General features: G+C 42.2%; 1 protein-coding gene across 1 annotated transcript in view; it reads right to left on the bottom strand.

The window, feature by feature from the left end:
• Positions 1-14632, bottom strand: part of Catsperb (cation channel sperm associated auxiliary subunit beta) — a 129820-nt gene that overhangs the window by 50992 nt on the left and 64196 nt on the right. The window contains exons 14-15 of the mRNA XM_045155587.1: positions 8943-9087; positions 4106-4257 (exon numbers count right to left, since the gene is read on the bottom strand). Of these exons, the coding sequence (XP_045011522.1) occupies positions 4106-4257; positions 8943-9087 (297 nt within the window). The remainder of the gene's footprint in view (positions 1-4105; positions 4258-8942; positions 9088-14632) is intronic.

Raw genomic sequence — 14632 nt, 5'->3', positions numbered from 1 at the left:
AGGAAGTGCGGTGGTTGGGTACAGAGAAACTTGATTTACAGTGTGTATGTGAACTGTTGTGTGAGTTGCAGACTTTAAAATCAGTTTTTTTTTTTTTTTTTTTTGTCTGTGGTCACATTACCCTGTCTGCACTGGATATTGTCAGAATTAGGTTCTTATTTGGAGCTTTACTTAGGAAGGGTCCTGTGAAGTGCCTCTCCTCCTTCGAACACTCATCTCTGAGTTTCCTGACTGGACTCGGCGGATGTCTCTCTCCTCGCCGTCCCTCACTCACCAGTTTCCCCTATGGTCATCTTTGGCCTGGGCATCTGATCTGTAGGTCTTCTTTCTAGCGCACACTTCAACCCCGATCCTGTCCAGCTGGGGGAACTTTCAGGGGGTGAGAAGTACTATTCCTAAAGGGGCTCTGGAGTTCACCTTGTTGCTAGGACACAGAGTGAGTGGGAGGTGGTGCAGACTGTTTGGGGGGCACATCTATGAAGTAGTACATCCACAACCCATTTTCTGTCATACTTTCTTTCCCAGCTTCACAGTTTTTTGTCTTCACCAAGATAGGGACAGAATAGGGCACGTGGTGGTTGAAAGGACAAGCCTTGGGTTGCCTTAGATAGATACCCAGTAGCATCGATAGTTCATGATCTTTGTGCCTTACTTCCCAGTAAGTAAAATGGGGATAAATAATTCTTATGAAGATGAAGAGCTCACAGCAGTGCCTAACACACAGTAAGAGCTAGTGATTGTTTTTTCTTAGAGAGGATATATATATATGTATAGGTAGGGTTTCACTCTAGCTCAGGCTGACCTGGAATTTACTATGGAGTCTCAGGGTGGCCTCGAACTCATGGTGATCCTCCTACCTCTGCCTTCCAAGTGCTGGGATTAAAGGTGTGCACCTCCACATCCAGCTTATACATATTTTTGGGAGTGAAAGGGGAAGGGGATATGATGGAGAGTTGAGTTTCAAAGGGAAAAGTGGGGGGAGGGAGGGAATTACCATGGGATATTGTTTACAATTATGGAAGTTATCAATAAAAATATACATATATATAAAAGAATGGTAAAGTTATTGTGTATGAGTTCTTTTTTTTTATTTATTTATTTGAGATTTATTTATTTGAGAGCGACAGACACACAGAGAAAGACAGATAGAGGGAGAGAGAGAGAATGGGCGCGCCAGGGCTTCCAGCCTCTGCAAACGAACTCCAGACGCGTGCGCCCCCTTGTGCATCTGGCTAACGTGGGACCTGGGGAACCGAGCCTCGAACCGAGGTCCTTAGGCTTCACAGGCGAGCGCTTAACCAGCCCAGTATGAGTTCTTTTTAAAAATAATTTATTTTGGGGCTGGAGAGATGGCTTAGCGGTTAAGCGCTCGCCTGTGAAGCCTAAGGACCTCGGTTCGAGGCTCGGTTCCCCAGGTCCCACGTTAGCCAGATGCACAAGGGGGCGCACGCGTCTGGAGTTCGTTTGCAGAGGCTGGAAGCCCTGGCGCGCCCATTCTCTCTCTCTCCCTCTATCTGTCTTTCTCTGTGTGTCTGTCGCTCTCAAATAAATAAATAAATAAATAAATAAATACTAAAAAAAAAGTAAAAAAAAAATAATTTATTTTGGGCTGGAGAGATGGCTTAGTGGTTAAGGTGTTTGCCTGCAAAGCCAAAGGATCCTGGTTCAACTCTCCTGGGCCCACGTAAGCCAGATGCACAAGGGGGTGCATGCATCTGGAGTTCGTTTACAATGGCTGGAGGCCCTGGCATGCCCATTCTCTCTCTCTCTCTGCCTTTTTCTCACTCTGAAATAAATAGATAAAAATATTTAAAATATTTTATTTTATTTTATTTATTTGAGAGTGAGAAAGAGGCAGATAGAAAGATAAAGAGAAAATGGGCATACCAGGGCCTCTAGCCACTGCAAACGAACTCCAGACGCTTTCGTCACCTTTGGTATCTGGTTTATGCGGGTCCTGGGGAATGGATTCCTGGGTCCTTGTGCTTCTTTGCAGGCAAATGCCTTAACCACTAAGCCATCTCTCCAGCCCTGAGTATGAGTTCTTAAAATTTGTCCTGAGTGTAAAAGTCCTTATCGTTTTGTTATTTATTTTTTCATGTTAACACCTTCAACTTCCACTGAAGGGAATTAAGACCCTTTCTGAATAACTGTGAAGTCAGTGAAAGGCTGAGACAGCTGCTGTTTTGGTTGATTGGTTTCTGGACTGTTCCCATCATCCACTTCGAGCATTTGCAGAATCCAGACCCATGACTCAGCAAACACACGTGGAAGCCTTTCACCCTCCCGTGGAAGTTCCTCTCCTCACTTTGTGATCCTCAGACAGAGGATGCTGAAACCCTGCTCTCTTTCACTGCAGCCTCAGCCTGGTGAGGGGCGCTTTTAGGTTCAATCTTTGCTGTTTACCATAAGCCAAAAGGACAGGTTCTATCAAACCTCCGTCAAGAAACGTGCGGTTCTTTGCTGATACGATGATGAACACACACTTGCATGACTATGTGCTCAAGAGTGACTTCCTTGTCATGGGCACCTTCGCTAGTGTTCACACTGAAGTCACACTGACTTCCTTGTCACGGGCACCTTCGCTAGTGTTCACACTGAAGTCACACTGACTTCCTTGTCACGGGCACCTTCGCTAGTGTTCACACTGAAGTCACACTGACTGCTAGTGTTCACACTGAAATTACACTGACTCCCTTGCCACGGGCACCTTCACTAGTGTTCACACTGAAATTACACTGACTTCCTTGTCATGGGCACCTTCACTAGTGTTCACACTGAAGTCACACTGACTTCCTTGTCATGGGCACCTTCGCTAGTGTTCACATTGAAATTATATTAAAAACCTGCATCTAGCCGGGTGTGGTGGCGCACGCCTTTAATCCCAGCATTTGGGAGGCAGAGGTAGAAGGATCTCTGTGAGTTTGAGGCCACCTTGAGAATACAGAGTGAATTCCAGGTCAGCTTGGGCCAGAATGAGACCCTACCTTGAAAAATAAAAACAAAACAAAACAGAACAAAAATCTGCATCTCATTTCACCAGTGCAGAAGAAAAACCTGTCCTAGTTGGCACTGGGAAGAGAATAAATCAGTGGGAAAACTTAACATGGAGGAAGACAAGTGAGCCAGAAACTATGTTTCTTTAAGGTCAACCTTGGGAGGTAGGGCTAACCCCACTTGGACCTGGATTGGTCGTAACAGCTTTAGTTTATTAGATCTAATTTTAATGGGGTGCTAGAGGACTAGGAAAGTCCTTGAACCCCAAACTCTAGGTTTCTTTCTAATTTTACTCAAAGAATTGAATGAAAAAGAAGCCTGAGAAGGATAATTATTAAATTATTATATTTATTGAGTACAGAGCCAAGGAGAGGCACCCATGTGGCTAGAGATCCCACGTGGTGGGCCTAGGAAAAAAAAGTGTGGAAAGAAAAGAGAAAAGAAAGTTCGAGAAGTTCCTGCCATGTGGGGAGCTGAAAGGGATAAAGGAGCCCATGCGGGCAGTAAGGGATGGGCCCAGAAAAGCGTACCCACAGCTGGAAGTTTCCAAGTGGTCAGAGAGCCTGCCCTCTCCTTGCAAAGATATTTATAAGCTTTTGGTGGTGGCAGGCTGTCTTCTGGCTCAGGTGGACCAGAGGGGCAGCTGGTTGGTTAGGACTAGGGGCTGTCTCAGGAAGAGGTTAGCCCTGACACCAAGTTCTGGGGGCTGAACTTGACCAACCACAATGTTTAAATCCTATGAAAGACCTCCCTCCCAGGAGGGGTCCTGGTAGTTTGTGGAGAAACAGGTCTAGGGAAAGAGGTAAGATCAGATCATCTTTGCTTTCTAGCAAGTGCAAACTTTCCTTTTTGCCTTCAGGGGTACAGTCACCCTAACTGCACCCCCTCTCATAATGTTTTGCTCTGAAGACATTGCATGAGGATATACTGGGTAGGGCTGAAATATACATCCCTGTGTGGGACTTAGAACAGATTTTGGAAGCATTTTGTGATATACATAGGGTTTTCCTTTAGTAACATAGAACACCTCCCCATTATTCTATAAACAGAATGTGGCATCTAGTCTAATAACCAGGCAAACTTTTCAATGTATCAATTTAACACTGACCAGTCCAAAAATGCTTTTAGAATTTCCAAGGCCTGTACTTTTACCAGAGTCAAACTTTTCTGGGGTCAGTTTGTGTATGAATCCCAAGTGATCATAGTATAAGGTGACAACACTTTCGTTAAGTTTTCCAATATTTGTGTATTTCATCAATCCTGTTGGGAGAAAAATAGAAAAATATTAATATAATACAACTCCTACCTGTTAAAAACATCATTTAAATGAAAGGACTGAAGTAGGGCTACAAGCTTCCTAAATCAGTAAAACACATGTTAGTTCGTGTGACACCTTGTGAAGTCTTTTCCGGGCTCCATATGGCCACAATACAAGTTCACTAAAGTGGGGAGATGATAGAACACAGTACAGGGGTGTCTAAATCAGGAATTTAGAAGAAAGAGGCTTAGTCCCCCTGGTTAGTGTTTTCTTTCTGAAACTAGCAAATTAGATTCCTGTGTAGGTAGAAGTGGTGAAAAAAGCAAACACTTAGGAGGACAAGGGGGATTGCCGGTGGATACCACTGGGCCATCAAGTCAAACCAAACTGGATTTGTTGTGGCCTCAGGGCACCATGACTGGAGGGCCTGTCAGTTATATGGTAGCACACCAGAATTCACTGAGCCAAGCCAACTCCAAACTGGAGAAGTCACTTTTTCCTAACAGAGCTGGAGGAAAAGCTGCTTCTCAGGGTGAGAAAAGCCCGTTTCCATAAGCAGGTTCTCTTGTCCCCTTTTGTCCCTGACCCCACAGATGTTGGCATGTCTTGGGACTCAGTACTTAGTTTCTTTTTCTTTTTTCTTTTTTTCTTTCTCCAATTAACTCTGGAGACTTCATCCAGTTTTAGGATTTGAAATCTATTTTTATGTGGCTGATTCCTAAGTTCAAGTGTCCCAACTTGTTCATGAGTGCCAGCTAATGGTAAGTAGCTTGCTGACTGAGAACGCTTAATTCTCAGCAAACCTCTCCCATGCTCTCGCTTCTTTTAGTGACTGCATTCTCCCTGTGGCTCAGTCCCAAAACTTTTGTGTCATTCTGAATTCCTTCTTCTTCTCACACTCCACCTGTATTCATCAGTAAATCCCTGTGACTCTTCCCTAATATATACAGAAAGATGCTCCTTGGCTTCTGATGGAATTTTGCCCATTATAAGTTGAAAATACTGTAAGTCGAAACTACACTTAATACACCTCACCCTCTGACCGTCCTAGCTTAGCCACACAGTATACTGTAGGGTAACAGCTGTTTCCCCACTCAGTGGAATACGTTTTTGCAATAACATTCTCAATAAAAATTCAAAGCATGGAGTCTACGGAATACATCCCAATTTGGCACCATCTGTAAAGTTGAAAAATTGTAATTTGAGGGCTGGAGGGATGGCTTAGAGGTTAAGCGCTTGCCCGTGAAGCCTAAAGGGCCCCAGTTCGAGGCTTGACTCCCCAGGACCCACGCATCTGGAGTTCGTTTGCAGTGGCTGGAAGCCCTGGCGTGCCCATTCTCTCTCTCTGTCTCTTTCTCTGTCTGTCGCTCTCAAATAAAAAAACAAAAAAAATTTTTAAAAAATTGTAATTTGAACCAATGTTCATCAAGTTCTGCTTGTGTTTAGAATCTAACCACTTCCCACTTTGGTCTCCATCAGCACTCTGACCAGCAACCTTTATTTAGCTCTCTTGTGTCTCTTAACTGCTCTCTATGGTTCTGCCTACAGCCCTCTTCAGACTGCTCTCAAAAAAAAAAAAAAAAAAAAAAAAAGAATAAAAGTTAACACTTTAAAAATGGTAAGTCAGGATTTAGAGAGCTTGGTTAGTGGTTAAGGCACTTGCCTGTGAAACCCATGTTCAACTCTCCAGATCCCATGTAGGCCAGATGCATAAAGGTGAGGCAAGTGCAAGGTCTCACGTTCCCACTAGGTGGCACAAGCATCTGGAGTTCTATTTCAGTGATTGAGGCCCTGGTGCACCAATTCTCTCTCTCTCTAAAATAAAATAAAATAAAATAATTTTTTTTAAAAAAGGTAAGTCAGGGCTACAGAGATGGCTTGGTGGTTAAGGCGCTTGCCTGCAAAGCCTGACCATGTTCCACTCTCCAGATGCCACATGAGCCAGATGCACAAAGGTGAGGCAAGCATATGTTTGCACATGCCCACTAGGTGGCGCAAGCATCCAGAGTTTGATTGTGGTGGCTGAGGCCCTGACGCACGCCAATTCTCTCTTCCTGTCTCTCTCTCTAAAAAAATTAAAAATTAAAAATAAAATAAAGTAAAAATAAAAAAATCGTACGTCACTTAATCTCTTCCTGTAAGTGAAACTCACAATGGCTTCAATCTCTGTATGAGGAAAATCTGAGGTCCTTACAATGCCCTTCAAGACCCACTATGATCTGGGTTCCAGTGACTTCTCTGACCTTATCTCCTCTGCCTCCCTGGGCTGCCTTGGAAATTGAGACATCTTATAATTGATGTGTCTTATGATCATTGTCCACCAGGTGGCACACATGTCATAGAGGCCAACTGCCTCAATGGCCAGTGCAGAGTTCCATTTGTATTGGCTTCAGGGTTCCCTGCAGACACCAAACTCCGAGGATGTTCCAGTCTCTTACAAAAAACAGCTTAGTATTTGCGCATCCTCCCATTTACTTTAACTCATCTCTGGATGACTTAAAATACCTAATATCATACAAATGCTATGCAAATAGTGGCTATATCATTTGATGAAGAATGATAAGGAAAAGGGATTGTATAAGTTCAGTATAGATATAAATTTTTCCTGAATACTTATGACCTTCAGATAACTGAACCTAAACTTGTAGAAGCCACAAATATCAAGGGACAATGACACTTTATTCCCTCTGTTTATGCTGTAATAACTTTGAGTTTCCAGAATCACTGGTGCAGTAATACTCAACATTATTGCAGTTCACGTCCCTCCAAAACATTACATTATAATTTGGCACTGGAATGAAGTTATTATGGGTGCAGCAAGAGAAGAAAAATAAAACAGAAATACATTAATCAATAAAGCCAGTAACACTGAAGGAATCATCATAATTCCACATTTTCTTAAAGAATAGCAATCAAGTATTGGACAGGACTTATTAACAGAAGAAACCCACTAGTAGATGAAAACTATTATGTTTTAGTACTGAGACACATCCAAATCAACGAACAATGTCAGTGATTCATTGTCATTTAACCATCAGTATGGAATGTATTAAAACTTAACTGGAAGGATTCTTACTTCCTGTGTTACAAAGAATAAAGTGCACCTTATAATCAGTAGAATCTTAGATTTGGTGAAGTATGTTTCTAAACCACCGAGACTGTTGGTTTGCATATGGGTCATGAGTTGGTTGTAAATTCTTATGAATATGGCATTTTTTGGAAGTTCTATAAGAGAATATTAAATTTTTTTTTGTATTGAAAGAGAGAGAGAGAAAAAGAGAGAGAGAATGGGCATGCCAGGGCCTTCAGCCGCTGTGAACAAACTCCAGACACGTGCGCCCCCTTGTGGCACATGTGCAACATTGTGTGTTTGCATCACTGTGTGTCTGTCTACATGGGACCTGGAGATTCAAACATGAGTTCTTAGTTTTTGCAGGCAAGTGCCTTAACTGTTAAGCCATCTCTCCAGCCTGAGAATATTTGATATTCATTGTTCTGCAGAACAACACAAGGTGACTTTACTCTTTTTTTTTTTTTTTTTTTTGGTTTTGAAGACAAGGTCACTATGTAGCCAGGCTGGCCTTGAACTGGAAATCCTCCTACATCAGCCTCCTGAATACTGAGATTACAGGTGTACACTATCACATTTGATGCTTTTTGTAGTCTTTAACATCTGTGCTCTAGTTTGGATGTTCCTCAAGTTCCATGTGTTCAAGGTTTGGTCCTTAGTGCGCAGTGCTCTGAAGAGGTAGCTGAGCCTTTAAGAGGTGAGGCCTCCATCTTTTGGTCTTTGAGGGCATACACTTGAAGGGGATTGTGGGACTTTCTCTCTCTTTCTCCCTCCCTCTCTCTGCCTTCCTCTCTCTCTTTCAACTTGGCTATGAGATGATGAACAGCTTTGCCACATGTGACCAACTCAAAACCAATGGTGTCAATCAATCATGGACTGAAATCCAAAGTGTGAGAGGAAATCTTTCTTTTCTCTTTAGAAACTGATGACTGACCTTAGGATTTTCCCCCTCCCCTGAGGTAGGGGCTTGCTGTAGCCCACGCTGACCTGAAATTCACTCGTAGTCTTAGGGTGGCCTCGAACCCACGGCGATCTTCCTACCTCTGCCTCCTGAGTGCTGGGATTAAAGGTGTGCGCCACCACGCCCGGCTATCTTAGGTGTTTTGTAGTAACTAAAGGCTCATGCCATTTCAAATAGTTCAGAAGTTGTTGTGTCACTCTTAGTAGGGCAAACACTTCAATATCTAGACAAGGACTTTCTGAATAGGTCTTCAGTTACTCAGGAAATAATGGCAATCGACCAATGGGCCTTCATGAAGTTAAAAAGCTTCTGCACGCTGAGATTCCATTTGTCTTTACAGGGGCAGACACTGAGAATACAACAGCAGCAACATAGGCTGGTGGGATGCGGACAAAGGGTGGGGGGCGAGAAGTAAACCATCTTTTACTGTGAAATTGTAAAGGAGACCACCACATGCTGATTTAGGGTTCCTTTTCTTCGGGGGTGTTCGTATGGTCCCGTTTTGGTAGGTCCTACAAATTTGTCATCCTGATAGGTTGATACCTGAGGATAAACTGATTAATACACTATGTTTTTTATGTACCTTGTATTTCTGACCTATATATAATGCTTACACCAAAAAAAAAAAAAAAAAAAAAAAAAAGAATATTCCTTACCTGCTTTTGTAAAGAAAACCATCCCAGATTTGGAAGCAAAAGTAATATCTGAAGTAAAGTAGCTATGGAAAGTGTTTAATATATAGTCACCCTGTAAGTTAGCTATTAATTCAAAACTGTTGCCACCATCCATTGAAAGCCACACCTAAGGGAATAACAAGATAACATCTCACTAAGAGCTGCTAGGAACAGTCACAATTACCTATCAGCCTAGTCTTCCTAAAAAAAAAAGTCGCAATCTTTCCCATGCCCCCTGTCCACCATGAACCCAGGCGCATGCGCTGGCCCTTTTTGCCTGCTGACCCACTTGATCCAGCCTGGATTGCCACCCCAGAGTCTGGGAAAGTGCCTGTGGTAGAGTATCAGGTGTGCCCATGATATGTGGTAGGCATGTTAAACAACAACGTTATGCCCGTCATCTCCCAGAGGGAGTTCCCTTGTTCGTAAAAGGATGGGGTGTTGGGTTTAAGTATGGGGCAGGGAATTTATCTCATATTAAAAGGGAAGTTCATGTTCTCGGTCCCTGGAAAATTCACATGCACACATATTCTGCAAAGAGGAGCCTCTTGTATACCTGGCGCTTCAGAAAACTATCAAATCGCTAGCTCCACTATGACTTCTAAGATTTTCTATTTCCTCAACCCTTAGGTAAGAGTTGAGGATTGATCAGACCTCGCATTCAATGCAATCTGCTTGCTAGCTCATTTACTAGCCTAAGTTTCATTCAAATGAAGATTTCTGTTTTTATTTTTATTTTTTGAGGTAGGGTCTCACTCTGGCCCAAGCTGACCTGGAATTCACTATGTAGTCCCAGGCTTTCCTCAAACTCACAGAGATCCTCCTACCTCTGCCTCCTGAGTACTGGGATTAAAGGCATGTGCCACCATGCCTGACTCTTTTAAAATTTTTATTTATTTATTTATTTGACAGAGAAAGAGGGAGAGAGAGAGAGAGAGAATGGGTGTGCCAGGGCCTCCAGCCACCACAAACTCCAGATGCATGTGCCCCCTTGTGCATCTTGCTAACGTGGGTCCTGGGGAATTGAACCTTAAACTGCTAAGCCATCCCTCCAGTCCCAAATGAAGATTTCTGTTGTTTGAATTCCTGAATTTGAGACTTTATAAATATGGCTGAAGTATCTTAGACTACCACCCAAATAATTCTCCTTTTACACCTCATGTGATATAATCCTGATCTCTATTTCTTCTCAAAGGTAGCCACTGTTACCAATTTGAAAATTCCAAAATTCACTGTTACATACATTCATTTATCTGCCTGTGTGTACTAGTTTTATTTCAAATTTCATCTGTTAACTCCTGACATATAGGAAAGTGAAGGAATTTTGGTGGGGGAGGAGTTGGCCTTGTATCCTGCTAACCTGCTATATTAATTTGCTGGTTCCAGAGTCCTATTGTCGATTACTTTTTCTGCATTGGTCTTCTGAAACAAGATTTATAGCCTTCCTTCCTTCCCTCCTTCCTTCTTTCTTCCCTTCCTTCCTTCTCTCCCTCCTTCCCCCTTCCTTCCTTCTCTCCCTCCTTCCTTCCTTCCTTCCTTCCTTCCTTCCTTCCTTCCTTCCTTCCTTCCTTCCTTCCTTCCTTCCTTCCTTCCTTCCTTCCTTCCTTCTCTCTCCCTTTCTTTCTTTCTTTCTTTCTTTCTTTCTTTCTTTCTTTCTTTCTTTCTTTCTTTCTTTCTTCCCTCCTTCCTTCCTTCCTTCCTTCCTTCCTTCCTTCCTTCCTTCCTTCCTTTCTTTCTCCTTTTTTCTTTCATTTTGTGAAGGAGGGTCTTGTTCTAGCTCAGGCTGACTTGGAATTTGCTACATAGTCTCAGGCTGGCCCTGAACTCACAGTGATCCTCCTACCTCTGCCTCCTGAGTGCTGGGACTAAAGGCATGTGCCACCACACTCAGTTACAGCTTTATTTTTTCTTTCTAATTTGGGTACTCCTTTTTAAATTTTTCTTGCCTTATTGAACTAGCTAGGACATAATATTATGATGTTGAAAAACAGTGGTGAGCTGAAATATCCTTGCTTTGTTTTTATTTTTGTGCGAAAGCATCAGGTCTTTTACTGTCAAGTACAAAGTTTTTTGTTTTTTTTTTTTTTTGGTTTATTTTTATTTATTTATTTGAGAGTGACAGAGAAAGAGGCAGAGAGAGTGAGAGAATGGATGTGCCAGGGCTTCCAGCCACTGCAGATGAATTCCAGATGCATGCACCCCCTTGTACATCTGGCTAACGTGGGTCCTGGGGAATCAAGCCTCAAACCGGAGTTCTTAGGCATCACAGGCAAGCGCTTAACCGCTAAACCATCTCTCCAGCCCAAAAAGTTTTTTTTATAGGTATTTAAAAAATTACTTATTTATTATCTTCAAACAGAGAGAGAGGAGAGAGGGAATGAGTATGCTAGGGCCTCCAGCTGCTATAAACAAATTCCAGATATATGTGCTACTTTGTGCATCTGGCTTTACATGGGTACTGGGGAATTAAACGTGGGTCATTAGGCTCTGCAAGCAAGCACCTTAATGGCTTAGCCATCTCTCCAGCCTTCCTCTATAGGTATTTTGTAAATATTCTATATGAACTCAAGAATATTCTATTTTATTACGAATTTGCTGAGAATTTAGACCACAAATGTCTATTAAATTTCTTACTAAAGTTTCCTCCATCTATTTTTATATTTATTTATTTATTTGAGAGAAAGAGAGTGAGAGTGAGAGTGAGAGTGAGAGAGAGAGAGAGAGAGAGAGAGACGGACAGAGAATGAGAATGGGCATGCCAGGGCCTCCAGCCACTGCAAACAAACTCCAGATGCATGAACCACTTGTGCATCTGGCTTACATGGGTCCTGGAGAATCAAACCTGGGTCCTTTGGCTTTACTGGCCATTAAACTTTTATGGCCTTAACCATTAAACTTTCTCTCCAGCCCTCCTCTTGCCATTTCAAACAAATGCCACATGCATGTAGCACTTTGTGCATCTGGCTTTATGTGGTACTGTGAATCAACACCAGGCTTTACAAACAAGCACCTTTAACACTGAGCCACCTGTTCAGCTCAAGTATGAGGCATAATTACAAATGCATGAGACTATGGGGGACATTTCATGCAAACCACTACAAGGGTCAAAATTAAAGCGAAACAGGGCTGGAGAGATGGCTTAGCGGTTAAGCACTTGCCTGTGAAGCCTAAGGACCCCGGTTCGAAGCTCGGTTCCCCAGGTCCCACGTTAGCCAGATGCACAAGGGGGCGCACGCGTCTGGAGTTCGTTTGCAGAGGCTGGAAGCCCTGGCACGCCCATTCTCTCTCTCTCTCTCCCTCTGTCTTTCTCTCTGTGTCTGTCACTCTCAAATAAATAAATAAATTAAAAAAAAATTAAAGCGAAACAGAGGCCACAAACCGGGCAAGGTGATACATATCTCTAATCCCAGCACTTGGGAATCTGAGGACAGAAGATTACCATGAGTTTTAGGCCATCTTAGGCTACAGAATAAGATCCTGACTCCCAAACAAACAAACAAAATACCGAGTCTGAAAATCAAAGGAATAGTCCATCTGCATCTTTTACTCCTAATCCTTGAGCATTTCTGGTGAAATGATGCCTCAACTTCTGCTTTATAGACCTGCTTGATTCCAACATATCATGGTTCTCATTACATTTGTGAACTGACTTAATAGTGACATTTTTGTCAGCTCTATTAGATTCACACCACAAAAGTGGTTCTGATCCTTCGATTGTCCCAATTCCTCATTCTGCTAGGAGTAATGAGATTCTGTTAGTCTCATCTATTGGCTACATTTTAGAGAAGACCATGTGAGTCCCTTTAACTTCATTTCTGACTATTTATTCCTCACAGACAATACACCCAAGTAGAAAATTTGAGACATAAAGCTCACTGCTATTTCTACTGTTTCTATTCTACACAGTTTTTAACCCTCAGATTCAAATATAGCAATTTCTTTTCCTTTCCTTTCCCTTTCTTTCTTTTTTTCTTTCTTTCTTTCTTTCTTTCTTTCTTTCTTTCTTTCTTTCTTTTTTTTTTTTTTTGACTTTTCGAGGTAGGGTCTCACTCTACCTTAGGCTGACCTGGAATTCACTACATAGTTTCAGGGTGGCCTCGAGCTCATGGCAATCCTCCTAAAAAAGCCTCCTGAGTGCTGGGGTTAAAGGCATGCGCCACCATGCCTGGTAAGGGACAGTAATTTCTTACACAATCACTGGTCTTGTTCATAGGCCTAAGAGCTCCAGAACACAATACAACAAAATGCTAATGTTAGTGGGGTGGGGGGGAAGGCAACATAGCATTTAGATAAAAGTCATTGAATTATACTACAGTTGGGGAAATATAGAGAAAAGGACATGAGTGGGAGACTGGGAGAAATGCATGCCCAGGAATGTTGTTCACATAACTGCCCATTAGATTTGTGAAGTGACATGGAGAGAGCAGAAGATAGGACAACAAAAATTCAGGGTCAAAGGAGAAAATTAGAGGTTCTACAGCTAGTGTTAAAAACTAAAATCGGATGGAGAGATGGCTTGGTGGTTAAGCACTTGCCTGTCAAGCCTAAGGACCCTGGTTCGAGGCTTGATTCCCCAGGACCCACGTTAGCCAGGTGCACAAGGTGGTGCATGCGTTTGGAGTTCCTTTGCAGTGGCTGGAGGCCCTGGCGTGCCCATTCTCTATCTATCTATCTGCCTGTTTCTCTCTCTGTCTGTTGCTCTCAAATAAATAAATAAATTACAAAAAATTAAAAAATACTTGCATATGGGTTTTCTTTAAAAAAAAAAAAAGGAAGGAGGCTCAAGAAGACCTAGGAACAGGCTATCAACTTTAACAGACTGTTAAATTCTGCACAGAATGGGAATTATAAGCTAAGAAATCATACATAGACAAAATAAAGATGGTTTTATTCTCATAGAATAGATTTACAAATTGGGAGACAGAGCTTCAGTTAGAAACCAAGCAAGTATTGCATCACGGGTCAGAAAGACTAAATTTGAAGAAACAATGAAGTAAGGTGTTAAAAAGTTGTTTTGAAGGGGGCTGGGAAGGTAGCTCATCAGTTGACGATGATTGCTTGCAAAGCCTACCTGTCTGGTTCAGTCCTGAAAAGTGCCTGGTGTTCATTTATAGCAGTAAAAAGCCTTGGCATGTGTGTGCACACATGTGCATGCATTCACGTAGACACAGAGATGTGCAGATAAATAAATAAAAAGTAGCATAGTTTTTTTGCACATTTTTTTTGGTTGGCTCTGGTTTTTTGTCCAAGTTATTTTGTTTTGTCGAGACAGGGCCTCACATTGTAGCCCAGGCTTTGTGACCCAGGCTGGCCTTGAAGTGAAAACATGCCACCTACCTGAGCCTCCTGAGATACAGCTCCCAAGTTGTATGGAATGAATTTAGGTTGGTGTTGATGGTTTTTCCACCTACTGGACTATAAATGATTGGTTTCTAAAGGGAGCTCTCACCTGAGGTATCAGGAATCAATAAATGTTCTAAGAGGGTTGGCAAGTCAACAAAAATTCTAGGATTAGAAACTCAAAATCTTGGATTTTGTAAGCACTTTTTATCCAAATACAAGTCTTCATTTTGAAGTTAATTACCAAGGAACTTGCATCTGTGAAGTAAAACTGTAACCTGTCATCTTATCCCAGAATTTTGCAGAGAAACTTCGTTTTCTCTCTTGACTCA

The sequence above is a fragment of the Jaculus jaculus genome, chromosome 7, assembly GCF_020740685.1.
Source record: "Jaculus jaculus isolate mJacJac1 chromosome 7, mJacJac1.mat.Y.cur, whole genome shotgun sequence".
Lineage (NCBI taxonomy): Eukaryota > Metazoa > Chordata > Mammalia > Rodentia > Dipodidae > Jaculus > Jaculus jaculus.
The sequence above is the reverse complement of the archived record's forward strand: the minus strand, read 5'-3'. Positions and strand labels throughout refer to the sequence as shown.